The 27,311-nt window shown below is 43.2% G+C and overlaps 1 protein-coding gene across 9 annotated transcripts in view; it reads left to right on the forward strand.

The window, feature by feature from the left end:
* The window catches only part of adgrl3.1 (adhesion G protein-coupled receptor L3.1), a 253,089-nt gene that overhangs the window by 144,918 nt on the left and 80,860 nt on the right, over nt 1-27,311 (forward strand). For all 9 annotated transcript variants that reach the window (XM_015954195.3, XM_015954193.3, XM_015954197.3 and 6 more), the window contains 3 exons: nt 14,741-15,160; nt 15,600-15,703; nt 21,518-21,703. In XM_015954195.3, the coding sequence (XP_015809681.1) occupies nt 14,741-15,160; nt 15,600-15,703; nt 21,518-21,703 (710 nt within the window). The remainder of the gene's footprint in view (nt 1-14,740; nt 15,161-15,599; nt 15,704-21,517; nt 21,704-27,311) is intronic.

Here is a 27,311-nt window from a genome sequence, read left to right on the forward strand (position 1 = left end):
TTATCTGTCCGTGTATAAATTATATATATATCAGTGGTTTTAACACATGAATGACAATTTCCTCCTTTGTATCCATCCTAGTTGTCTTAACATCAAGTCTAGATAAAGCTAGAGTTCGAGCTTTGAAGAAATGCACAGAGGAATTCTCATAAAACAGGACAAGGAAGAAATGTTTGTCCCATTAGCTTTCTGCTTTGAACATGGGAATCTCATATGATTAAGAAGGAGGCACATACTTTTCAAACTTGCTTCAAGTGTCTCCATCCATAGCAGAGGGACAAAGTGATTATGAAACCAACAGGCAAGCCAGCAGGCCCGAGCGACCACGATGGCGTTCGGTTTAAGCGTTAGCTGTTGAAGGAGCTGGTGCCTAGCAGCCATTTTGAAGGAGTCTCTTAGTTGAGGTTGTTTTTTCATTTTAATCTTAAAGCATCACTGCTTTGAAGTGCATTCTGTCTTATCAGCAGGCTTGAGCCACTCGCCACGAGCTCTGTGTGCGTACAGAGAATTGCATTTCTGTTCAAGTGTGTGTGAAAAAAAGTGAGTGCCTGTAGAATAGTGTAACTGTTTGTGTGCTTGCTCCTGCCATAGGGGCTGTGTGTTATCACTGTACGCAGCCCTTTTCAGTGTGTGTGTGTGTGTGTGTGTGTGTGTGTGTGTGCTGCTATCTAGCCTAGAAAGCTTTGTGCCTTCCCCCAAACCCTAGTCAGATTATCATTTTGCTATTACCCTGCTGGACACATCCCTCCCTACTGTTCAGGATGGTGTGTGTGTGTGTGTGTGTGTGTGTGTGTGTGTGTGTGTGTGTGTGTGTGTGTGTGTGTGGCTTAAAGGAGGAAGTAACTTACAAGCAATCTATAATTGTCGTGCTTATTAAGAAGTAGAACCAACACTTCATCTCACTTCCATAAAAACTTTTGTCTTGGTTCAAATCCCTCTTGTTGGCCCTGTTTCTTCTCCTACTGCCTGTCTGTCTGTATTTTTTCTCTTTTCGCTCACAATTCAAAATCCTCGTCTTTGTTTATCATTTCTTCCAGGGTGGTGGTCCCCCTTATCTAGACCCACTCCTGAACAGACACTCCCCATCACGTGCTCTGCGCTCCTCTGACCAAGGCCTGCTCGCTGTCCCTCGTTCTAGGTGTTGTACTCGCGGGGACCGGGCTTTCTCAGTCCTAGCACCATCACTATGGAACCAGTTGCCACCCTCAGTTAGGCTGTCCCCATCTCTGCCAGCCTTTAAGAGTCGCCTAAAAACACACCTCCTCCGCTTGGCGTTTCCTGAACATGTTTGATTTTGGCCCTCCTTTATGTTGAATTTATTTCACAGTTTTCATTGGTTCACTCTATCCATTGTTTTACACTTTTGTCCTGTACCAGAATGTTTCACCTTTTTTTGTAATTTGTATTTTGTAATTTGTATTGCTTTTATTTTTGATTTATTCAATATATTTACCTTCTACTGTACCATGTTCAGCGCCTTGGGCTTCTTGACAGGGTTGCGGAAGGCGCTTTTTAAATAAAGCTTTGATTGATTGATTGATTGATTGATTGATTGATTCTCTTAGTGCATCAGAAACTTGCCATGAGAAGTTGGTTTTCACTCTCCTCCTCACCTTTTACCTTTTTATGCTGCGGATTTACGATCCTCCTGTTTACCGAGCGAGGAGTCAGCAGGGGCATTCTGGGCAACAGAGCGGTAGCAGAAGCAGGAAGCCTTACCCAAACAGAGAAATCCAGCACCTGTATACACACACACACACACACACACACACACACACACACACACACACACACACACACACACACACACACACACACACACACACACACACACACACACATTCACACTATATCAGTCTGCACCTTAGGTGTGCGAGCATGTCAGCCTGACTGACAGCATCTATGTGGCCTCTCTAGTGTGGTGACAGCTGACATCTTCAGAAACAAGTTTCCTACTTGGCTGCCAGTCTCACCTTCCCTTTTCAGGAAAGTAGAATACACTTGAATTAAACATTCAAATGGAATCAAAGTCTATACCCACATGGAGCCCGATTTCTTGTTTTCAGTCAGCTTAAACCACATCCAGGCTTTTACTGTCTTTAGTTGGGCTTCAATTCTTTCATGAAAGAACTGTAAGAAGCTCTTGAGCCATGAGACTGAGTCAGTGGTCTGTAGTGAGCCAATCCATCACTAGTCATAGGAAATCAGCTCATCCAAATCCGAGGCCACGGTGTTTGACTCGAGAAGGGTGGAATGTTTCTTCTGGGTTGGGAGTGAGAGTCTCTCGCAAGTAGAGCAGTCCAAGCATCTCAGGGTCTTGTTATTGAGCGATGGTGGACTGGAATGAGTGATGGAAAGATGGATCAGGGCTTCAGTAATGTGACTGTTGCTCTGTGATGATAAAGGAGGAGCAGATCCATATTTGTGGTTTGTGTTATTTCCTTCCTTTCCTATGCAGTAGTTTCCCTGTCATGGTAATCCTCTGCTCTTCACGCGTAGCTGTCCTGTATCTGTTAATCAACCCAGCTGCTCACAGTAGTAATTACCTCTGCTTGTAAATGTACTCCTCCGTTTCCTCTGGTGGTTGCCAGGTCCTCTTTTATTCCGTCTTTCTAGAAGTCAGGTTGAATGTTTTGTTTTTGTTAGTTTGTCACTGAACATGCCATGAGCCCGGGCTCTGGTTTGAACAACACCACTGTGGCTGCAGCAGGGACCAAAAATTGGTTGTGTTTGAAAGTTACCTGATATTGGGGAACAATACTGACCTGAAGCTCTTTTAATAGAACATGTATAACAAACTTTGGATCAATAAATTGGATCTGATTCTGTATTAAAATACAAATTTCAATACCTAAATGGAGTTTGATTTCTTGTTTTCTGTCCACCTAAACTGGGTTCAAGTGTCTTTAGTCGAGCTTAAAATATTTTGTGAGAGTACTGTAAGAAGTGGTTGGGCCATGGGACTGGATCAGTGTTAGTGTTTGCTTACTTGAGTTCATTTGTTGGACTGATTTTTTATGTTACATGTTTGGGACGTGATTCAGTTGCAGCAAGTGCAGTTCCACATGAGCATGGACGTAATTTTCACTTTAGAAGTGGGGGGACACGGGGGTGGGGGGGTGGGGGGTGGGGGATGGGATGGGATCTTTACATTATGTTCTAATGGGAAACAGGCTTCAACACAAACGGTTGTTCTCTGCTTGGTCCTAGAGCTCAACCAGTGTCAATTAAATATTGCGTAATATTGTTTTTGAATGGTAAAAAGTGCAGGGGTCAAAACTTGACTTTGGAAAAAAGTGGGGGGGACATGCCCCCCCCCAAAAAAATCACGTCCATGCACATGAGCAACACCTTGCATGGTGAGACACAGATTACCACCAAGATTTTATGAAAACGAGTTCTCAAGATGTGACGTGGTAGCTCTTCTCGATTTTAGAAATCCAACTGAACGTTGACGATACAGAAAAAAATCTGATAGAAGGGTTTTGTCAGTCAGAACCTTCATGTTTCCTCCAACCTTCATGATCCCAGTTCCAACCACCGAATGCTGCTGTTGTGTCCTTGGGCAAGACACTTAACCCAGATTGGTGGTCAAATGTCAGGAAATACAACTCCATATTCTGCTGTCTTCAGCTCTACTCTGATCTGACTAGGGGTGGGAATTGATACATTTTTATCAATGGCATTGTCGATTCAGTCTATCGATCCCATTCCTTGTCAATTCCAGAGTAGTCAAACAGGTGGCAAAACACTCACTGCGCTTGGCTCCTGCATTATAACTGTCGGTCTATTCATGATAAACAATCATTTGTTCCTGTCTCAGTTGGAAACATCTTTCCAAATGTTCTCCTTTACGCTCCCTGTGAAGGCAGAGTCATCTTCTTGTTTGCAGTGTTGCTGTAGCTTTTGCAGAGTGGGAACAATCTCACCACAGATCGGACTTTAGTCGCTGGAGTCTGCGAGTGTGGAGGTATGTGTATATAAGGCTAATGATGCTAACATGATAGGCAATGTTGGTTAATTAGTTACCTGCAGTATTAACAGGAGAGGACATGCAAACGTCACCGCTGCTGCTGCGTTGAGATACACTAGTTCTGGGCGGGTCAGAACACGTCCATAACTTAAAGTTTTAGCGTATTTTGTGCCCAAAGTATTTTCCGTAATGCTTTCTTCCTTGATGAAATAAGTTATCCTGTTGTCATGCTTTCTTGTAAAATATAACCAAACTTTCGAGCGTGTGTGCCGCTTAGGCGCCATGTTTCCTGCTTCCGTGAGCTACGCAACGTGCACGGAGACGTCATTCGTGCCGACCGGGGTTGATAAGGGGAGTCATTTGCAAAAGTGAACCAATGGGAACCGATTCTCGACAAGAACCGGTTTTTGGTTCTCAACCCCAGATCTGACTCACTTCTATTTCTGGAAACAGGTGCACCAGAGCTTTTTTTCCCTCTGAGTGTGACTTAAAATACATTAAATTCTACTAGAGACTACTGCAAATGTATTAAAATATCAGTAGAGTTGATCTTTATTGTTCACTGTCGGAGGTTTTGATATGAACACAGAATAATAACGATAGATGTCGAGTTGTTGTTGTTAGCCTCAAGGGCAACATGCCGATCATCACTTGTAAGTCGATTTGGACAAAAGGGTCTGCTAAATACATAAACATAAACATAATCTTGTGCTAAAAAAGAAGTGCTGATGTTTGACATCATGTAACTGCCAATATATTTTCTTTAAGTAGAAGAAGAAGAAACTACTTTTTAAACACATTCTCACACCCGAAGAATCAAAAAATGACGACGGGTGACCAAGCGACTGCCAGAGTGTCGGTTTCTGCACATTCTCACCGACATTTAACCTCTAACCTCTTGCTATTTAACCTTCCCCTCACCCCCGTCCTAACCTTAACCCTGGTTCTCGTTCTAAACTTTCTGTTAACCGTGTTTGAGAGGGGCGTTACAAGAAACAACGTTTAGCATGTGCAAGATGGTTAAGGTTAGGATGGGGTGAGGGGAAGGTTTAACAGCAAGAGGGTATAAAGGTCAGAATTCAGTGAAATCTCCGTTTTCCCGTGACAGTTGGAAACCAACGCTCTGGCACAGCGCGTCGCCTCCCATCGCGTTGGGGCTCCCAACACATCGGAAACAATCGTTTGGTCACCCATCATCAGTTTTCGACGCTCTGAGTGTGAGAATGTGTTGATTTTTTCTGTAACACCCCTCCAGATAGAAATCACGAGGCACTTCACAAGAACAAAAAATAATAATAATAATAAAAAATAATAATGAAAATATAGTAATAAAAAAATGGGGAAATAGGAAAAATGTTGGTAAAAAATGTGAAGACAAAAATGAATAAGAAAGGTAATACAGGATCCTGAGAAAGGGAGAACTGGTAGAAACAGCAGCATGAAGAGAAGGTAGTGAGGAAGAATCAAGGTAACTCCAACAGATTAATGCTAATAATTTGCTATGATGTCATTTCATATAGGCCACTTAAACGGTTTGAGTCAAAAGTCAGTGTTAATGTCTGCTGTGGGGTTAAAATGTGTGAAAAATGGTTATGAACCTTAGTCCTAACGGTTTACAAGCTGTGGGAAAACTGATAGATTTAAAAGATTTGGGTTGAATTTTTTTGTTATAACACACACACACACACACACACACACACACACACACACACTAATAGAAGAACCATAGTCAAACTACCACCCTTCCTCAGTGTGCATTAGTATTTACCTTATAATAATAATAATAACAATAATAATAATAATTCATTGAACTTATATAGCGCTTTTCTTGACGCCCAAAGACGCTTTCACACACTCTCACATTCACACACTGCTAGTGATGGTAAGCTACTTGTAGCCACAGCCACCCTGGGGAGGTTTGACAGAGGCGAGGCTGCCATTTGGCGCCGTCGGCCCCTCTGACCACCACTAACACAGGCAAGTTGGGTGAAGTGTCTTGCCCAAGGACACAACAGCAGGATACCCCTGGCGGGAGCTGGAATCTAACCCATGACCCTCCGATCATGAGGCAACCCGCTCTACCACCTGAGCTACTGCTGCCTCTTATGTGCTTTACATATTCTGTAATTAATATTGTAAATGACATTTACTGTGGTATGGATCTCAAACCTATAACTAGGCCTAAGCAGTGATGTTTTTACTGCTGCAGGAGCTTTTTCTCAGGGCGGGATGCCAGCAGCAGCAATGCAGCACAAAAATAAATATCTGATAAAGAAAATTTACATCTTTGCAGTGCAGTAAATTTCCCTTACAGCTTCTGAAATTCAAAGATAGTAAATGTGATGAATGTTTCATTTGAAACCTCTCTTTTGAATATTTCACCCTGGAACACATTCTGGGTATAGATCCAGCTGATTTTGTGCGTCCTCTTCTGTTTGCACTGATCTGGACAAAAAGGGGGAGTGGGTTTAAGTTAGCTGAGGCTGTCATGAGGCATCTACCCAAGGCCTCCTACACTTAAACTCAGGCAGATATGTCAGCACCCATGAGTACAACCCTGCCTTCTTCTCCATAAATGTTTCATGAACCTGTTATGTCACGCTCCTGTAGTTCCCTAAAGCCTTGAGAGACGCAGGTGATGAATTCGTCACATTGTGAGATAAACTACTGCAAAAGAGCAGAAAAGGGATGACAAAATAAGAGCACGAGACATAAAAGATTGTGTAGATGAATATGTAATTTGATTTTGGCACAACAAAGAATGTGTCAGAAAGTAAAAGAGAGTGGTGAGTGTTCAAAAAGGGGGGAAAAGTACATAGAAAAGTGTCAGAAGGAGAGGGAAGGAAGGAAGGATGATAGAAGAGATTCACCGGCGGTGAAATGCTGTGGACCTTCGCCTGTGATGCTTTCAGACATTTTTTTGTTACCTTGCCGGTAAGCTGCCAGCCGCTGTGTTTTCTGGCCTGTACTCAAATGACAGCAGGCGTCAACCCCAGGCACACACACACACACATACATGCACACACCATTACTCTTCTATTGTTGTGGCAGGGCCCCTAATGGAGCTTCCCATTTGAGTCCAGATAGGCGCACACGGCGTCTGCTTCATAAGTACACACACTCACACAAACACAGGCAGATTGACAGCTAGGCCGCGGCTGCCATGGATGATTGATGGCAGCGTTCCGCGGAGAATGCATGAGGCAGGGCAGCAGAGATTTCAGGATTGGGGGAGGGAGCAGCGCAGTTTATGTACAGGAACACTCCATTGAGGTGTGGTGGGGGGAACAGAACGTACAGGATGTAACATGGCTGTCAGTCAAGCAGGCAGACGGAAGGATGGAGGGAGATAGAGAGATAGTGAGAAGTTCACCGTCAAACTTAAAAATCCACAGGAAGGGACACTTTCAGCTCACAGTAAATAATACAAACACCCACAAACTCACACTCCATTCATCACTCTCACACCTTCCCGTCACCCCCAAAGGAACAAATGTGCAAAAGAATCAAATGCAGATATAAATTACCCAGACCCACTGCAGGAAAAAGCAACTTATCTGCGAACACCTTAAAGCACGCCTCAGAAATCTAATCCCTTCAGATTCAGCCCTTGTTGTTACCTCTAATTAATCCCTGTATGGTTTTTACACAGCTCCACAAAACCTTGTATCGACTCGACTGTGTGCTGAGCTGTAATGAGCTCTAATGGTGAAATTCATACAATTACAAGTTTTGGCCATTTTCTGTCTGTTTGTTTTCTGCAGATAAGCTCCATGGAGAGTTGACAGGTTTGTAAGCCTTCAGTGGCAATGACCACCAGCATCGTGTAGCCTAAAGGCAGATCGAGAGGAAAACCAGCGCCTGTACTTTCTGCCTTTGCTGAAAATCACAAAATCAATAATTTTAGCATCAGGGTGGACTTTAAGCTGCAGAGGGTACCTCTGTTTTTTATTATTTATTTGTTTCTGGCAGAAAACAATAGCTGAAGTTTGGAGACCTGAAGGAGCTTCATTAAGGCCCTGTCCACTCGTAGCCGGGGATCTGCCGAAACGTAGATATTTTTCTACGTTTTGGCCTGTCATCCACACGAAAACGGAGTTTTTTTCACATGAAAACGGATCTTTTTAAAAACTCCGGCCAAAGTGAAGATCTGTGTTTTCTCCGTTTTGGGTGTCTGCGTGTGGACAGACAAAACCGGAGTTTTAAGGTCCGCAACGTCACTTTCCGCGACAGAAAAATGCTGACATCACGTGTGCGACCTGTGTTTACACTAGCCGACAGCATGGATGCCCTCAGAGCTGCGCTCGCTTTATCAATTGTCCAAGCGCTTTTTGCTTGTTTGTTTTTGCAAGCGGAATTACTGCTCCTTGTGGAAGACCACAGACGAAGGACGAGGTTAAGAACGGGGGAAGTACTGCCGCCTACAGGTCTGGCATGTCCTTAACAACGTATTTATCCGGGTACGTGTGGACAGAGTTTTGTTTTAAACGAGGTGGTGTGGATGCAAGTTTTTGGAGGGGCGGATATTCGTTTAAAAAAAAACAGCTACGTGTGGACTAGGCCTAAGGGGGTTTCGATCCAGGTTCAGGTTTTTTTCTGTAAAGGAGGGAAATGGTCCCGCTGCATGCATAACTGTATTAGATTCCGCTGCAGAGGAGCTCCTGCTGGTTTTTTGTCTGCTTGCCTTTATTTGCACTTTAAAAAAAAGTATTTTTTTTAATTAGATGTTTTGATCAAGTGTTAATTGTGTCCTAAAACAAGATGAAACCAGATTTTGAAAAGCTTTCAGTAAATATTAATGATGTGCATTTCACAATAATAATAGTTTGAGGTTACTTATTATTCAACCTCTACTATAATTTGCACTCACACACTCGTGTGTAAAACGATGTATAGCACGTCTGTTTTTCCTTTTGTTGATGCAACGTTAATTACAAGTGTGAAGACAACCACAAATAGTTTCTTATGCTGCTAAATAAATGAATAAAATGAAGCGCTCAGTTGAACCTAAGACCCACATGCCAACAGTCTGTTAGCAACATTCATAAAGGAGTGTTCTCATATTTCTCAGTCGTTGGAATTTAGAGCATTTTTGTGAAATTTGTGCGACAGGTTTTGTCTCACAATGATCAGAGTTGTCACTAGTGTCTTGAAATGTGGGAAACGGAGGGTAAACTGGAAACTACCTCAGATGTCCAACATGGCCCATCCATAACTAGTAGAAGTTGTGTACTTAAAGAGCAAGTCAACCCCTACCAGAGTCTAACTCCACTCCCACTTCATGTTTGAAAAATGCAACAAATGCTGTTGCCTGGCAGACCGAGAGGGCGGAGCTGCTAACAAATACACACACACATTGGCTCACAACAGCATTGTGACATCATAATGTACCAGTTTACATCATAGCATACCTCTTAGCCAATAGCGGTGGCAGATTTATATTAAAATACAGTGCAGAGTTTTTACCTGACAACGGCACAACACTGCCAGTTTCAGGCAGAATATTTAAATTTTAACTTACCCCCAAATTCCACTACCTCCGCTCCGCTCCGGCACGAACTCCGCAGCAAAATCGGTCCCGTTGTAGTCAATCAGAGCAATTCCACTACTGCGGCCGTGCTCCGGCAGTGCGGCGCAGTGCGCCGCCCTCTGTTCCGGCGTCCGGCAAAAATAGGATAGATTCTATTTTTGCCGGATGCCGGAGCACCTCCGCAGTCAATGGACAGAAATCACAACTGCCCAACAGGAAAATGAGCAAGCACAACTTCCGTTTTTCACAATAAATCGATCAACAAAAAGCGTTTTTTGTTTCATATGCACAGGTTTAACAACTTTTAACAACTATCAATGGCGGCTGAACTTTAAATGCACAAAAATAAGCCATAAATACAGTTTCTACTATCAAAGTAGTCGCCCTTTGTTGATCCAAACACTGCTGATCTCTCAACACAAATGATGGGCAGATTAAACAGTTCATTTTGATGCTTCTCCCACACAACGGGTGTTTGGATCTAACTTCCGCGTTTATTGCTCGGACTGTATCGCAAGATCTCGAAAATCCCGCGCATGCTTGTTTGCGCACCTCAGGTCTCCGCACCGGAGCGGAGCCGTTGTAGAGCGGGTACAGTATAATTTGAGTTCGGAAGCGAGCGGCTGCGGAAGTCGGGGGCGGACCGGAGTGGAGCGGAGGTAGTGGAATTTGGGGGTTAGATTCACTGAAGTGCCAAATTATTGACGACACGTGTCTGCAGCACGATTAGACACTCGTTTATTTAGTTTATCAGCAAAAAAAAGTTTATTTGGGGGTGACTTGCTCTTTAACTATTTCAGTCAAATTCCACCTAAATGTTTACTTTTTTATATTATTTTTCATCCGTAATTTTCTCAAAGTTGCAACTCCCATTTTAAAGCCAATGTGGTATATTTTATCATTTTGCATTAACAAGCATTAAAGTAGTTTCTCTTAGATGTCCTCAGATCCAAATAAAAATGTAACGATAATGAAGCTTTTGGAGTTGCTGCTGTGGAATCGTTTGACTTTTCTTAAACAGTCCACTGAGTCTATCAAGTCTTTAGTACATCTGTTATTTTCTTATTTTTAATTACAAAATTCACAAAAAGATTTTCTTAGTGTTTCATTTTTATTATTTTATGTTTGTTTCTGATTGTCACTGTTAGACTAACGTCCAAATCACTGTGGCCGTTGTTAACATGCTGCAGAAACCAGCTGCTGTTTCTGTAGGAAAAGTGACGTGTGCTACAAGTTTGGGTGGTACAGACTACTTCCTGTAACTGAAAGCAGGCTTTGGGGATACATGCATTAGTCTTTGCCAATTCTGCTAATCAGACATACAGGTGCTGGCCAGTAAATTAGAATATCATCAAAAGGTTGAAAATATTTCAGTAATTCCATTCAAAACGTGAAACTTGTACATTATATTCATGCAATGCACACAGACCAATGTATTTCCGATGTTTATTACGTTTAATTTTGATATTTATAGGTGACAACCAATGAAAACATCAAATCTGGTATCTCAGAAAATTAGAATATTCTAAAGGCCAATGAAAAAATGTTTGTTTCTCTAATGTTGGCCAACTGAAAAGAATGAACATGAAAAGAATGTGCATGTATAGCACTCAATACTTAGTCGGGGCTCCTTTTGCCTCAATAACTGCAGTAATGCGGCGTGGCATGGACTCGATCAGTCTGTGGCACTGCTCAGGTGTTATGAGAGCCCAGGTTGCTCTGATAGTCGTCTTCAGCTCCTCTGCATTGTTGGGTCTAGCGTATTGCATCCTCCGCTTCACAATACCCCATAGATTTTCTATGGGGTTAAGGTCAGGCGAGTTTGCTGGCCAATCAAGGACAGGGATACCATGGTCCTTGAACCAGGTGCTGGTGGTTTTGGCACTGTGTGCAGGTGCCAAGTCCTGTTGAAAGGTGAAGTCTGCATCCCCATAAAGTTGGTCAGCAGCAGGAAGCATGAAGTGCTCTAAAACTTCCTGGTAGACGGCTGCATTGACCCTGGACCTCAGGAAACAGAGTGGGCCAACACCGGCAGATGACATGGCACCCCACACCATCACTGACGGTGGAAACTTTACACTGGACCTCATGCAACGTGGATTCTGTGCTTCTCCGCTCTTCCTCCAGACTCTGGGTCCTTGATTTCCAAAGGAAATGCAGAACTTGCTTTCATCAGAAAACATAACTTTGGACCACTCAGCATCAGTCCAGTCCTTTTTGTCCTTGGCCCAGGCGAGACGCTTCTTGCGCTGTTTCATGTTCAAGAGTGGCTTGACACACGGAATGCGACACCTGAATCCCATGTCTTTCATGAGTCTCCTCGTGGTGGTTCTTGAAGCGCTGACTCCAGCTGCAGTCCACTCTTTGTGGATCTCCCCCACATTTTTGAATGGGTTTGTCGTCACAATTCTCTGCAGGGTGCGGTTATCCCTAGAGCTTGTACACTTTTTTCTACCACATTTTTTCCGTCCCTTCGCCTGTCTGTTAATGTGCTTGGACACAGAGCTCTGCGAACAGCCAGCTTCTTTAGCAATCACCTTTTGTGTCTTGCCCTCCTTGTGCAAGGTGTCAATGATTGTCTTTTGGACAGCTGTTAAGTCAGAAGTCTTCCCCATGATTGTGGTGCCTTCAAAACAAGACTGAGGGACCTTTTAAAGGCCTTTGCAGGTGTTTTGAGTAAATCAGCTGATTAGAGTGGCAGCAGGTGTCTTCTATATTCAGCCTTTTCAGAATATTCTAATTTTTTGAGATACCAAATTTGGAGTTTTCATTAGTTGTCACTTATGAATATCAAATTTAAATGTAATGAACATTGGAAATACATTGGTCTGTGTGCATTGCATGAATATAATGTACAAGTTTCACGTTTTGAATGGAATTACTGAAATATTTTCAACCTTTTGATGATATTCTAATTTACTGGCCAGCACCTGTATTTGTGAGTGTTTAAGTTCGTCTCTCTGGTGGGTTTATGTAAATTTGTGTGCACATAATTTTAAATGTTTATTTCCTTTTCTTTTTTCCCCCCTTTTTTGTGCACATTATTTTGAAAGGAAATGTGTAGCTCACCAGCAGCTAAAGTCTCCATATTGTAGTCCTTTCAAAATAAAACTAAAGTGGCATGGGTAAATTTTTTCCGACACCGTAGAGCAGGGAATTCAAACTCAAACTCACACGGGGCCGAAATGAAACTCTGGGACGGAGTCGTGGGCCAAACTTAATATTTTTTTATAAAGTGAAGGCAAATTTGCACATTTTCTTTATCAACATATATGCAATTTTGAACCTTTAAATTTGGAAACAAACTTATTTCTGCATTAACACTGAATGACACACAAGCAAGTCAGTTTTAAATAAAAGGCATCAGTGGTATATTCATTACTTGTGGTTTATTCAGCATTTTTAAAATCTATTCAGGATTTATGTTTTATTGTTTGTTCATTTTTCTTATTTTTTATTCTCCTTTTTTCTCCTGTAATAAGTGTCATCGCTGCTGTGACATCTAGCTTTCCCCACTGAGGAACAATGAAGGGATTTTCTATTTTATTCATCTATCTGCAGCCTTTCCACTTCCTGTTTACTGTAGGTTAAATCTTTTCTCACGGGCCAACAACAAAATAAAAATATAATTTTATCTTAAATGAAAATGCAACATCTCACCTGTTAACTTTCATGTTTTGGAGCAGAAAAAGAGCAGAAAACCAACATATTTAAAGCTCAGTTTGCTCCACTGGTTTACTGTGATGCTCACCTGTTCCAGCCAGATACCTGCATCATGGGGTTGATCTGATCTGAGGAGGAGACTCCTGTTTTGTTCATCTTCATCATAATAATGACAACATTAGATGACAACAGGTGCTCACATAGGTTTGTGCTGATGAACATGTCTGAGCAGCTTGACCGCGTTGTTGTGTGTCGGGGAGAAAACACGACAGCAGCCACAGAGCCGTGCTGGTTTGAGCGTGTCGCTGCTCGCTGGAGTTATATCAGCTCTGTCTGGACGTTAGTTGGAAAACTTTCTCTTTCAGTCGTGAACACATTACTGAGCGGCTAGAATCTCCGTTTCTGGGCTTCAACGTCAGAAAACAGCTGAGTGAACTCGGCACTGAGTGAGAGGAGTGTTTAGTTTGTCCGAGACAGCGGAGCTGCAGACACCGGCAGCAGACGCTGGAAAAACACAAAGGAGGGGGCGCGTCGGCTCCACGCTGACGCTGCAAAGCATCATGGGAGTTGAAGTCTTTGCGGTAAAATTGGCCAGCGGGCCAGTTTTAATATATTTTTGATATTTATCTCGCGGGCCACATAAAAATGCTCCGCGGGCCTTGTGTCTGACATATGTGCCGTAGAGGTTAGGGAATTAAGGTCTATAAAACCTGTCAGATGTTTTATTTAATTAGCTTACCTAGGAATGTTGCTGTAACTAATTTACTTTATAAAATTGTTTTAATAAATAATTTATTTATTATTGTATTGTTAGTGCTGTGCAGAATTGTAGATCACATTAAAGACTTGAAACATGTGCTTCAGCTGCTCATAGCACTATGATGCAATTTGATGTAGAAAAAAAAAGCAAGAACAAAGTAAGCAAGAGGTTAAACAGGCTCCGTAAGGACTGACAAACACACTATTACTCTTTCCTTCTCATTCATGCATTCTTTATAGCTGTCCCTTAAACAGGGCCAGTGTGAATAATTAAGTCCTTTTACAATGAAATATTGACAATAAAGGGCGCACCATATGCATTTAAGTAGCCTTCCTGCCTCCTGTGATGTCATTATACCGTGAATCATGCATGACACTGAAATAATGTTTTTTTTTTCTGCTAAGTTAGTTGGCGAGGAGCTCTGCTGTGCACTGTTCCCTCAGGAAAGGCTGGCAATCCTAATCGGGGGAGGCCAATCATCGCACCCGTTTAGGACTTGTGACTCACTTTGAATTTGTTACAACAGGAAAGTGTGCACAACATGCTCGAGTGCACGCGTTTATGCCGTTGATTGAACTGTTTAGAGAAAATTCCCGAGCTCCAAAGCGATGAATGACAGTGGAGAAACAGATGAGACGTTAACGTTTAAAAGGCGTCAGAAACACGAGCCACTCGCTCTTTTTAGTGCTGCGTGTGAATAAATGCTCGTGCTCGCGTGTTCACGACATCTTCAGCACACATTTGAGTTTGGGAATCTTTTCAAAAGACTTTCTGTTTTTGTGATCCTAACCTGTGTCTGTTCATCCTCCTCCAGACTTCCGTCCACCTCCCGTTATGCCACCAAATCGAGGAGGACAAGGAGGAGGTTCAGTGGGTGGGGGAGGTTCCTCCTCCTCAACCAGCCGCTCCACCACCACACGTTCTCCTCCCTACTACACCACTCCAAGGCCTCTCCTCACCACCTCCCCCGGCCAGCGGTATCGCACAACCACCACAGTCCGTCAGCCCATCATCCCCGTCGCTGCCGGAGGCTCCCCTTCCGACAACAACCAGATTCCTGACTCCAGTCAGAAAGGGGGGAGATCTCCACCGGTTCAAGTCCCTCCTGCACCTCCACAGCCCCCTGTTATTCTTCCCCAGGACTTCTGCAGTCCAAGGGTGATGGCTGACATATCATGGCCACGCACGCAGCAGGGTCAGACAGCCAAGCAGCCCTGTCATGTAGGGACGCTAGGTAAGGGAGCTGCATACGTTCAAAGCACGCTCGAGCTTCACTTGGAAGTCTGCAGAGAAAATTTGTAGTTATGTTCTGGATAATTTTCTGGCAAAGACGAAAATGTTTTATATATAAAAAGAATATTACAATAATAAACTAAATGTGGAGCCCAACAATAAAAAACACTCAGTATTGTTGTGCATGAATATACAAATACACACAAGTGCATCGTCTGTGTGGGTTTTGTTAGCTGCAAAAGAAAGAGAGCATTGTGTAAAATTTACAGAAAATAAGCTCTGAACAAGTTTTTCAATTCTAATCAATTAGCTTATGTGACAAAAGCAGTTCTCCCAGCTCCGCACAGACAAATCCAAAATGTCAAGCGTCTCGAGAGTCGTCCCGTCTCGTGGAGAATGTCAGGCTTGGCTCACTCTGTTTTGCTTTGCTTGTCTTGAAGGCGTGGCTACATACGTCTGTGTGGCCCATTTGGGCCAATGGGACCCCCAAGGCCCTGATCTCAGCAACTGCACATCACCATGGGTCAACCACATCATGCAGAAGGTAAGTCTGACTGTGCTGCTGGATATCATAGCTCCATGTGAACCCCAGGCTGAAGGGTGCGTGTGTGATGGTTCACATAGCCCTGGAGCAGGTTTTACTTCGCCATGAAGAAGCGTTAGCCATAGGGAGAGATTCAGGCCAAACACATCCATTCTTTAGCCTGAACTTGTGTCGGAGTTCTGAGAGATTCATAGCTTTAGGGAAGTGCAAATGTCTCATAAGGTCATGTATTCACTGTGGGCTTTTGTGGCCAAAGGTCAACCTAATGGTGGTATGCTAAGTTTCATCATGGCTTCAAGGAAAACATCATTGTCTTTGATTCTCAAAGGGCCGCTTGGTGTGAAAGATTTGCGTCAATGTTAGAAGATTCCAAATAAAAAAAGGGTGTGTGTTCCTTTTATTGAAGCTGTTCAGCTTCTCGTATCAGGAGCTACTCCCATCTCAAACAGAAATAAACACACATGGACGGACAATGGCAAGATGATATTCCTGCTGTGTGTGGTGTGTTAGGAGTGCTCTGATCATAAATCAGGGATAGTCTACATCTTGAATCGTCTTGCCTCGATTTTGATTAAAAACGCGCATGCTGCTTGTAGAATGTGGCGCGTAGCCAATCAGAAAGCGCGCTGACAGAAGCATGCTGCACACTCCTCCTTTGACATGTTTGATCTCAAGAGGTTTTTCGAGATTTCACATCTGACCGGAGAATGTTTCTGTGTGAAATTGGCTTGTGCATAGTCGTTGCCGTGTGGCTGCACACAAAACATAGAAAGACCGAAACTCTTGCATCTGTGATGTTTTTCATCATCGGCGTAATAGTGATGGCTCATACTTTGAAAATTGTCTGACAATTCTTAAATCCTGCTGTGTCAACCAGGCTTTGAAGTTTAAAGATTAGTGGTTAAAGAGACCACTAAAAGAAGCCATTTTTTATCAAAAGAAGATAAAGGACAACTAACATTTTATTGGTGAAGATCTGAGATCTGCGGGCCGGTGTAGAATCTGATCCATAGACCGTTTGACAGCCACCCACACGCTCAGGACTGTGATTAAAACATCTTGCGTGTGGACCAGGACAGCATAGTTTCTTACAACCCTCAAGAGCGAGGAACAGGAGAGCGATTTGCAAACTAGTTTGCATTAAGATCTCATTACAGCCTAAACGCTTGTTAATGATATTTTCTTGAATTAAGAATGTGTCTAAACGTTCCCCCAAACTTCACCGGCGTAATAGTGAATATGAAACAACCAAATGTTGAATAAAAAAAACTTCAGACTTATTTTTCATTCAGATAAGTGTGTTTGGGTTTGGTTTTGTTACTTAAAAGCTTTAGTTTCTGTACTTTGTGAAAATTCAGTTTGGGTTTGTTTTGTGCTCGCTAAAGATTAAGGCCTAGTCCACACGTAGCCGGGTTTTAAAAAAAAAACGAATATCCGCCCCTCCAAAAACTTGCATCCACACCACCTCGTTTAAAATAAAACTCTGTCCACACGTACCCGGATAAATACGTTGTTAAGGACATGCCAGACCTGTAGGTGGCAGTACTTCCCCCGTTCTTAACCTCGTCCTTCGTCTGTGGTCTTCCACAAGGAGCAGTAATTCCACTTGCAAAAACAAACAAGCAAAAAGCGCTTGGACAATTGATAAAGCGAGCGCAGCTCTGAGGGCATCCATGCTGTCGGCTAGTGTAAACACAGGTCGCACACGTGATGTCAGCATTTTTTGTCGTGGAAAGTGATGTTGCGGACCTTAAAACTCCGGTTTTGTCTGTCCACACGCAGACACCCAAAACGGAGAAAACGCAGATCTTCACTTTGGCCGGAGTTTTTAAAAAGATCCGTTTTCGTGTGAAAAAACTCCGTTTTCATGTGGATGACAGGCCAAAACGTAGAAAAATATCTACGTTTTGGCAGATCCCCGGCTACGTGTGGACAGGGCCTAAGATGATCATCATTTTCCTTGAATCTTGATTCCAAACCCTTCCTCTAGACACCATCAGATTGGGTTTTATGGAGTTAGCAGCTCAGGTAAACACCTCTGAGCCTGTGTTTTGTATTATTGACCATTTCTAAAGGTAGCACTTTTAATCTGGTTGCCAACGGGTGTACACCACACATACTGATGTAAGGCTGGTGTTTAGACAGAGGAGCTGGCAGAGACGATAGTCAAACACCGAAGTTAGTGGTTGTTGCCCAGAATGATGAGATGAAAAGCATCGTGACCTAATTAAGAATGAGGAGCAGCTTCAGCACAACCGCGCCGTATTTGCATCAACTATAAGATCAAAGTTTGCATGCACTGACTGGTTCTCAGCAGGGGATCGAGTCAGATCAGACATTCATATGATGTGCAAGTGCTGGTGCGGTGCAGACTTGGTCATTAGCAGGACGGAGGTCAGATACACTCTAGTGCCAGAAGTGACTGAAGGACACTATTGACCTGTTGTGCTTCTGTTCCTTTCACGACAAAACTCTGGCTCCGTCGATGGCTTTGATGTGCTAAACACACGGAGAAAGCCTTTTCTTCATGATGTGCTAAAAAAATCTCTGAAGCAAAAACTCTAATCTGACTAATTAGAAGCTACATGGAGAGATCATTATTTATCACTAACGATATCTGACAAGATCTAAAACTTTTTTCTGTGAAGTGTAACTCATTCGCTGCCAACCGTTTCCTGATCGGTAAAGCCCTTCGCTGCCAGCGTTTCTCACCGTTTTTACTGTTTTATTTTAAGAGTGACAGAACGTTGCGCACTCGATGATGTCGACGCCAAAACAACCAAAACAAAGCGGAGACCCACCTCTTACATCAGGAAGAATCTACGTGTTTTGAGCTTAATCTGGGGCAGCAGTAGCTCAGGTGGTAGAGCGGGTTGCCTCATGATCGGAGGGTCATGGGTTCGATTCCAGCTCCCACCTGGGGTATTCTGCTGTTGTGTCCTTGGGCAAGACACTTCACCCAACTTCCCTGTGTTAGTGGTGGTCAGAGGGGCCGACGGCGCCAAATGGAAGCCTCGCCTCTGTCAGACCTCCCCAGGGCGGCTGTGGCTACAAGTAGCTTACCATCACTAGCAGTGTGTGAATGTGAGAGTGTGTGAAAGCATCTTTGGGTGTCTAGAAAAGCGCTATATAAGTTCAATGCATTATTATTATTATTATTATTATTATTATTATTATTATTATTATTAATCCGTTCTTTCTTAATCCGTTGTCAAATTTTGATCGGCAGAAGCTTTTCCAGTTCACACCTCACTTTTTTTTACAGCAGCGGCCCAAAACGATCTCCTAACACATGGATTTTCTGCTTCCTGATCATGTGACGTGTGACGTATGCGGATGAAGATCGGCTTTAGAGCTGAGATGTTTGCTCTCACGGTGCGGGGGCTCGTTCCGATGCCCACACAGTAAAAAAAAAAATGCAATTGGCAGTGAATGAGTTAAGAAAACAAAGCTCAACAAAGATGTTTATTAGACCAAATGAATAAATTTAAAATCAGACAATGTAATTTTCTGAATGTTTTCCTCATTTTGTCTCATAGTTGAGGTATGATGAAAATCACAGGCCTCTCATCTTTTGAAGTGGGAAACCTTGCTCAGTTTGAAGCTGACTAAATACTTTTTGTCCCACTATAAAAGGCACAAGTTCTTCTTTGTGTGGGTTCTTTTAATTGGAAACTGTTCCTGATTTTTTTGTGTTAAACTGTGTTTATTTCTGTCGGACGAAGACCCTGCTAGGATCTCCAGTGAAATCAGCCTTAAAACTGTGGAGTTCTAAACGATTGCTGTGGACTCCGTAGAACAGGGATCCCCAACCTGTGTGAAGCTGAGCGCTACTTCATGGGTACCAGGTTGATACGATACTGACCTGTGTACTAGATCAGAGTTAAACTAAACTTCATGTGTAAGAAACATATTTTAGTAACACTTAATTAATGTTACTTAGTGCATTATTAAACATTAATAATCAAAGGATCCCTTATTAATGTTCCCATTATTGTTAACCATGAAGTGTTTGAAGGATTAGGTAAAGGGCCCGGGGGGGGGGGGGGGGGGGGTGCTTAGTAGTTGTGAGGGCAGCAGTAGCTCAACAGGCTGAGCGGGTTGTCCAGTTATCAGAAGGTTGCAGGTTCAATCCCGGCTCCAGACAGAGAATTCTGCTGTTGTGTCCTTGGGCAAGACACCTAAAGCCGCGCGGACACTGTGCGACTTTTTCACTCGTAGCACTCAGCTTCAGCTCAAACTGTACGACTTCCTCGCAGAGCAGATCTCACGAGCCAGGCGTTCACACTGCACGACCCAGTTCTCGGATGCGACCTGACTGCTCACACTGTACGTCTGGTAGCAACACGTCGGCCCTAAAAATATGCTAAAAATAGCCGTTTTTACTCAACAAGTCAGACTTTTTTGTCTTGTTTTGCCTGTTGTCCTTCGGGAGTGCTGCAGGAGGACACACAGGGATTTATGGGGGGTGGATGAGGAAAACGAAATAAAGAAAGTAAATCTGTGTTTGGTGATCAGTTTAATTTGACATGAACACGACAAACACGCTTTCTTGACAATCTTTGTGAGTAAAAAAACGTGTAGAAATAAAAACGAACAACGTGTGTTATTAGGGGAATAGCGGGGAGCGGTGTTGATGCAGGATTGCGCATGCGCCGTGAGCATTTCTGGTACTTTTTGGGTCGCAGCTGCTTGCAGCGCCGCTTCAACAGTGTGATACCCTCACGAGGGACGAGTGAAATATTAAACACGCCAGAAGTTTGTGCGAGCTCACGATTGCTGATCGGTAGCTGGTCACGTGGTGTTAATCGCCTCTCGTAACCCCCTGTACACTACACGACGCTCGGCGCAAAACTCGCCCCGATCTCGTGGATTCTCGCACGACTGGAAAATCGGCTCAAAAAATCAAAAAGTCGCACAGTGTACGTCGAGCTTAATACACCTTGCCTGCTGGTGGTGGTCGGAGGGGCCGGTGGCGCCTGTGCTCGGCAGCCTCACCTCTGTCAGTGCGCCCCAGGGCAGCTGTGGCTACATCGTAGCTCATCACCATCAGTGTGTGAATGTGTGTGTGAATGGATGAATGATACACTGTAGTGTAAAGCGCTTTGGAGTCCTTACTCTAAGAGGCGCTATACAAGTGCGGGTCATTTATCATATCATTTAGTGCATTACATAATATTAACACTAACATTAAGCAGTTTCTATTATGTTCTTTAATACTATATTCATGCTTAATAATTCACTAAGTAACATTAATAAAGGGAGCCTCTTTTGTTAAACGTTACCCTTATTTTAATGTGTTTTTTTTTAAATAAAATTGTAGTTTTTAAATCTATAATATTGCATTGATCATTACAAAAAGATGGCAGCAAATTTCTTCGTAATTTTATTTTAGGCGTGTGTTATTCAGAGAAAAGAGCTGTGGGCACCATATACGCATCCTGATGGTACCGTGGTGCCCGCGGGCGCCAGGTTGGTGAGCCCTGCCTTAGAGCTCTTCATGGCAACATGCTTAGGTCACTGAATCAGTTTCATATGTTTCCAGGGTATGAACAAATTCTTCATTTTCTGCTAATTGCATTCTCTCCTCTTCTATCCTTCTCCTCCTTCTGTCATGTTGTTGCCTTACAATATTTGCTGTAACTTTCCCATCTCTTGTTATTCTGCACTTGGCCCTCTCAACAAACTTTTTCTCCTTTTCGAAACTTTCCCTTCACTTCTCACCTCCTCTAACTTTGTTCCTTTTGAACTGCCATTCATCTCTCTTTTACCTTGTGTCTTTCTCCTCCACTGCCATCCTCTTGTGCTTTGCAGCTTCGCTCAGGCGAGACAGCGGCGATCGTGGCCAGGGAGCTGGCAGAGCAGACCAAAGGCCTTCTGCGTCCTGGTGATGTGCCATCGACAGTGAGAGCCATGGCTCAGCTAGTTGAACTGCTGGATGTCCAGCTCAGAAACCTCACCCCTGGAGGCAAGGACAGCGCTGCTCGGAGCTTGACTAAGGTAGAGAAGCACCAGCTTCACAGCAACAAAAACGGAGCAGGGAAGAAAGCAACTAACAGAAGGATTATTTTGAGTTAACAAATGATAAATGGTAGCTTTCCTTGTTTCTGTCTGACACTCTATCTCAGAGGTTTGTTGAAGAACACTTGATGAATAGCTGCTTTTAGAAAACAGTGTGTGTGCGTGTGTGTGTGTGTGTGTGTGTGTGTGTGTGTGTGTGTGTGTGTGTGTGTGTGTGTGTGTGTGTGTGTGTGTGTGTGTGTGTGTGTGTGTGTGTGTGTGTGTGTGTGTGTGTGTGTGTGTTACAGAGTACACACACATACATCACAGGAGACAGATAACTGCTTTTAGTCTTTGGCAGGACCCTGTCCACTTTTTTTCAGATCAGGGCCAAAATGTAATAAAACTCAGTTTCAGTTATTATCATTATTTGTGTTATTGTCAAACACGACGCAGGCCTGAGATATATTTCAAATCACAAATCATTTAACTAACTTGAGTCTTTGAGTTCCAGTTCTTTAGAAGCTGCTGACAATTGCCCGTTGCATTAAGTACAAATGTTCAGTGCACACGGGAGGCGACAAACGACCGCGATCAGCGAAATTTGTCGCCGTCGCTTTTATTACCTGACACACGGGAGGCGATCCGCGGCAGCGGCAAAGCCGTCTACGCGTTCTGTTCCATGGCGAAATCGAAACTTCCGTTGTTTTGCATGGCTGTGTCAGGTTGGAGGGAATTAAGGTTATTTAAGCGGTTCAGAGTTAATAAAGTGGTAGATATGATGTTTCACAAGGTGCTGCTAGAGTTATGTGAACTCTTACTTCTGATTTTACTATAAAACATAATAATAATCAGCTTCTCCTCCATGTTTGCTCGGAGATGTACGGAGCATCCTGTCCGCTCATTGGTCAGTGAATGAAACCTCCATTGATTGGTCCTCGTCCGAGCGACAGCGATGAAAAGCTGAAATTGTTTCAACTTTCTGGGATCGTGTCGCTGGGTCGCCTGTGCACGACATGTGCACGAGCGCAAAATTTCACACGCACGTTTTTCGCGTTGCGCTTGGTAGGAGGCAGACCCGCGTTTGTCGCGCATGTCTCATTGAAAATGAATGTAGGAAAGGCGATGTCGCCTCCCGTGTGTCGAGCCCATAAGTTTGTCAGACGTCTAACCTAATTATGGGACTTTGCTGGTGGTTTGTCACACGGCATGGTTCAGAAACTGCTCAGATACTGGGCAGGAACCATTACCATGTTTGGAGTATGTGATTGGAGGAAAATGACAAAGAACGATCAGTGTTAAAATAAAACTTCCAACCTATGTCTTGTGACATAGTTTAAAACTTCACAGTGATTTTTCCTACACCTCGTATGTCCGACTGGAAAAGAACCAGGGGCCAAAGTCATCAGAGGCGAGTTCATGTTTGCAGGTGCAAATTAGGGGTTTGTGTAAATCACTAAGGAGCCTCCTTCTGTGCATCCAAGCAAACGGCATCTCTGCTCTGCAGTTTGAGAAACGGTGTATGTTGTTAAAGATCATTCCCACCAAAATAATGTAAATCACTACAAGGTTAAAAGGCATGTGCTCTCTGCAGTCCGTTGAGAGCTGCGATTATTTTTGTCTCAGGACTAAGCAGAAGGACCTGACTGCAGCACGCCGAAAGCGGTGGAGTCTGGCCAGTTGTCAGACTTCTACCATGTTTGGAAAATGCAACAATTACGTTCTGGAACTGAAGGGGGTGCTATAACTAATGGGCCATTCCCATCTGTACCGGGTCGGCCCGGGCCGGGAAGCCCCAGTTGGCCCCAGCCTGGCCCGGTTGATTCCACACATCCTTGCCTTAAGCCCATGTGGGCTGATTCTACCCACCAATCAGAGGCTTGCTCTAATGGAAGGTGTGAATTTGCTGTCAGCAGTGGGTGTGTTGGTCCTGGTCGGCCTGAAGCAGACCCCCTCGAGAAGAGGGCTGAGAATGAGCCTTGGTTGGCCCGGAAAAATACCAGGCCACCCAGATATGTAAACAACCTACGCTACCCGGCCCGGGTCGACCCGGTACAGATGGGAATGGCCCATAATATTACCTAAAATGCACGGTTGAGGAGGGTAGAGAGGCTCATTTATTGAACAGTTTTTGTAAATGTTCCATATGAATATTTTATCATGTGATATTGTCATTTCTTCATAAGAAATACCCCCAACCCCTTTTTAGGCTGCATTTACTTGTCCCAGCTGAAATGTGGTGGAAGTAAAGCTTTTTTTTCTGCAAATGGGAGAAAGTAGCCCACAACCAGGCGTTTCTCCTCCCCCCTGGTATCGGTTCTGAAACCTATAATCTGAAAAATTACTCCTGAAATTAATTCTACTGGAACGCCGCCGTAAAACCCGTACATCCCATCTACAAGGACACACGTGATGGCAAGTGGAGTGTGTACTAAGAACCATTTAAAGTGTATTGGATTCAGTGGTGTAGTGGTTACAGTGTCAGACTGGAGTGTGGTTTTCAGCAGGTTTGCCTCCCAGTCGCAGCATTATCTTATTTTTGATTTATTTGATTTTATTAAGCAACACTTGCCAGTATTATGTTTTCAACCCTTTATTGGTAAACAGTTTAAAATATAAGGACTAATCTGTTTAGCGATGGGTACCGAATTCGGTACTTTTTAAGGTACCGACCGAATTCCACAGTACCGACTGAGCATCGATTCACTTCATTTCAAACGGTGCCTCGTTTCGGTACCCGTCCTTCACAACGAGAACTTGCCTAGACAGCTGCGCATGCGCAAGAGCGTTATGTCACCAGTCGCTGCGAGCGAATTGTAAACAGAGCAGCATGGTAGAAAGAACGCACGCTAAAGCTTGGGTCCACTTCACTAAAGGTGATGGGTAACTGGGTGATGATGAAACCAGCGACAACGATCTAAGTGAGACATCCTCATCTTAATCTGCTCCGGTAGGTAAATAAAATGTTTAAGATAACGCTAGCTTGATATGTTAGCTTCCGTTTCGCTAATGGTGCGTTCGTTTTCTCCTCGGAAATCCGAATTCCCGACTAGAAGAACATGAACACACTCTAAAGTTTGGCTTCACTTTACTAAATGTGACGGGTGAAGATGAAACCAGCTACAACGATCTAAGTGTGAGGCATCATCGTTTGAATCTGCTCCAGCAGTTAAATAAACTGTTTAAGATAATGTTAGCTTGATATGTTAGCTTCCATTGCTACCATTGTTATCAGCTAATGGTGCGTTCGCTTTCTCCTCGGAAATTCTAACTTCCCAGTAGGAAAAATCAAAGGAAAAAAGACGGCAAAAGGAATGAAGATACACAGTAAATTTAGTTCACAGTAAAGATGTTTGCTTCAGTTTAACTATCAGCTTATAAAACTACAAGGACGATGTTAAAATACAAACAGTTGAATGTTATTTATCGTGATATTTATCAAATATGGTTATATATTGAGAAAAAAAATATTTAATTATAAAAGAGAATTAAAAATATTAAACACTCAAAAGTATCGAAAATTGGTACCGTTAAGTAGCGGTATCAATTCCTAGGTACCGGGAATTAGTACCGGATCGATTCAAATGTCAAAGGTACCCATCCCTAAATCTGTTTGTTCTTTACTTTCTTTTTTTATTTAGTAGTGTGAGTGCATGTGTGAGCAGACTAACAACTAAAATGCTGCTTAGAGACGACCACATTCAAAGATCTTTAGAGGCATACAATATTTTTGCAGAAAATAATCAAAAAAACTAAAATATAAATAAATGAAATCTGTTTCAGCTGGCTGAATAAATGACTGCCGACACCACCTGAAGTCGAACCGGCGTCAGCAGAGGGCGACATGAAACAAAAGTCAAACAGTAATGCTACTGGACTACTATAGATAATACAAAACAAAGCTTGAAAGGAACCTTTTCATTTTGGGATATAAATTCAGACCTTATCATTTATGTAGTAAATTATATTTATCTTGCTTAATTTGAACATAGAACAGAGTATTAGCAATTGTAAACTAGTAACAGCCGTGGTTCATGTGGGTCTGACAACTTAGCCTGGCCTCCCAGACTCCTCCTCTGTTTAATTCTGCACAGAGAAAGAGTCTGGGAACTCTCCTATTCAAATATCCCCACCCCCTGAGAATACTAACCGAGCCAATCAGCGCTGAGTATCTTACGTCACACACCACAACGCCGAGTTTGTCATAAACATGGTGACTGAAGCGGAGTTCGCTGCGGCTCTTTCCTCTGTTCTAAAGGACATGAATGTCTTTAAAACAACAACAAGTAGAAGCGCTAAAAGCCTTTCTGCTAAAGAAAGATGTTTGAGCCGTCGCCAGACTCCATTTTTGACTACAGCTAAAAAAAACTACAGCATGGCGGACGTCACACAGCGACGGAATTCGCTGCGGCTCTCTCCTCTGTTCTAAATGACATGAAGGTCTTTAAAACAACAAGAAGTTGAAGCACTAAAAGCATTTCTGGTAAAGATCTTTGCGCTGTCACCAGACGTCATTTTTGACTACAGCTAAAAAACTACAGAGTCGCGGACGTCACACACGGCGACGCTCAGTTTCTCTTAAACAACGAAGACGGCGGCGGAGTTCGCTGCGGCTCTTTCCTCTGTTCTAAATGACCTGAAAGTCTTTAAAACGAGATGTTTACGCCGTTGCCAGACGCCTTATTTTTACTACAGCTAAAAAACCACAGCGTCGCGCGGTACAGTCGGCATTTCCGTCTTTTTTTCTGATTGGTTGTTTTTGAGCTGCCTAGTCCCGCCCCTCATGTGCCTCTCTGCCTGTGAGTTACCCGACTCTCTCTCTGTGCAGAATTAAACAGAGGACGAGTCTAGCAGGCCAGGCTACCGACAGCTGGCCCTTTCAGGTGTATTTGGGAGAAAGAGCAGAGGAAGGAGGGCAATCCACTGAACTGCTGCTTTCACAAAAAAAAAGAGTGCAGGCATGTCATGAAAAGTGTAATTCATCGATCCTTTGAGATTTATGAATGTCAGACGTTGCGTCTAGATTGTCAAAAAACGGCTATTACAGTAAGTGGTTGGCTGTTACATTTAGAGGACATTTTACAAAAATTACAGCTAACAAGATTTTATAACGCCCAATCCCAAAGCAATTATGTCCATTTTTTTGTTGGTGCTGATTTTGCAACAGAAGTTCTTAGACTAAAAAGCATGTCAAACCTACTTAATGTGACAGAGTAGGAGAAGGGCTGCACATGACGCTCCAGAAACTGAAGAACGTCAGGCCTTGTTCGTAACTCTGGGCCGCGGTGTAAAATTTGATTTAATGTAGTCCGCTTTTTCCCCCTACTTCCTACTATTTTAATTCCAGTGTAAAATGTTACACACTTTCTGGTCTTTTTGACTTAAATTAAAAAGAGCATTTACATTATTTTGTAAAAAGTGGACCAAGTTTACGCTAATTTATTATAATCTGCATTTTTCTACCAACGACGGCAGAAAACGATGGCAGGATATTTGGTGAAAAACATCTCTTCCATTCCTCCTGATTTTAACGATGCCCTAATTATATTTATCTAATTGAGCAATGCACTAATGCTTGGTTCTGTTAGGAAATTGAATATGGCCAATC

The sequence above is a fragment of the Nothobranchius furzeri genome, chromosome 7 (assembly GCF_043380555.1).
Source record: "Nothobranchius furzeri strain GRZ-AD chromosome 7, NfurGRZ-RIMD1, whole genome shotgun sequence".
In the NCBI taxonomy this organism is placed as follows: domain Eukaryota; kingdom Metazoa; phylum Chordata; class Actinopteri; order Cyprinodontiformes; family Nothobranchiidae; genus Nothobranchius; species Nothobranchius furzeri.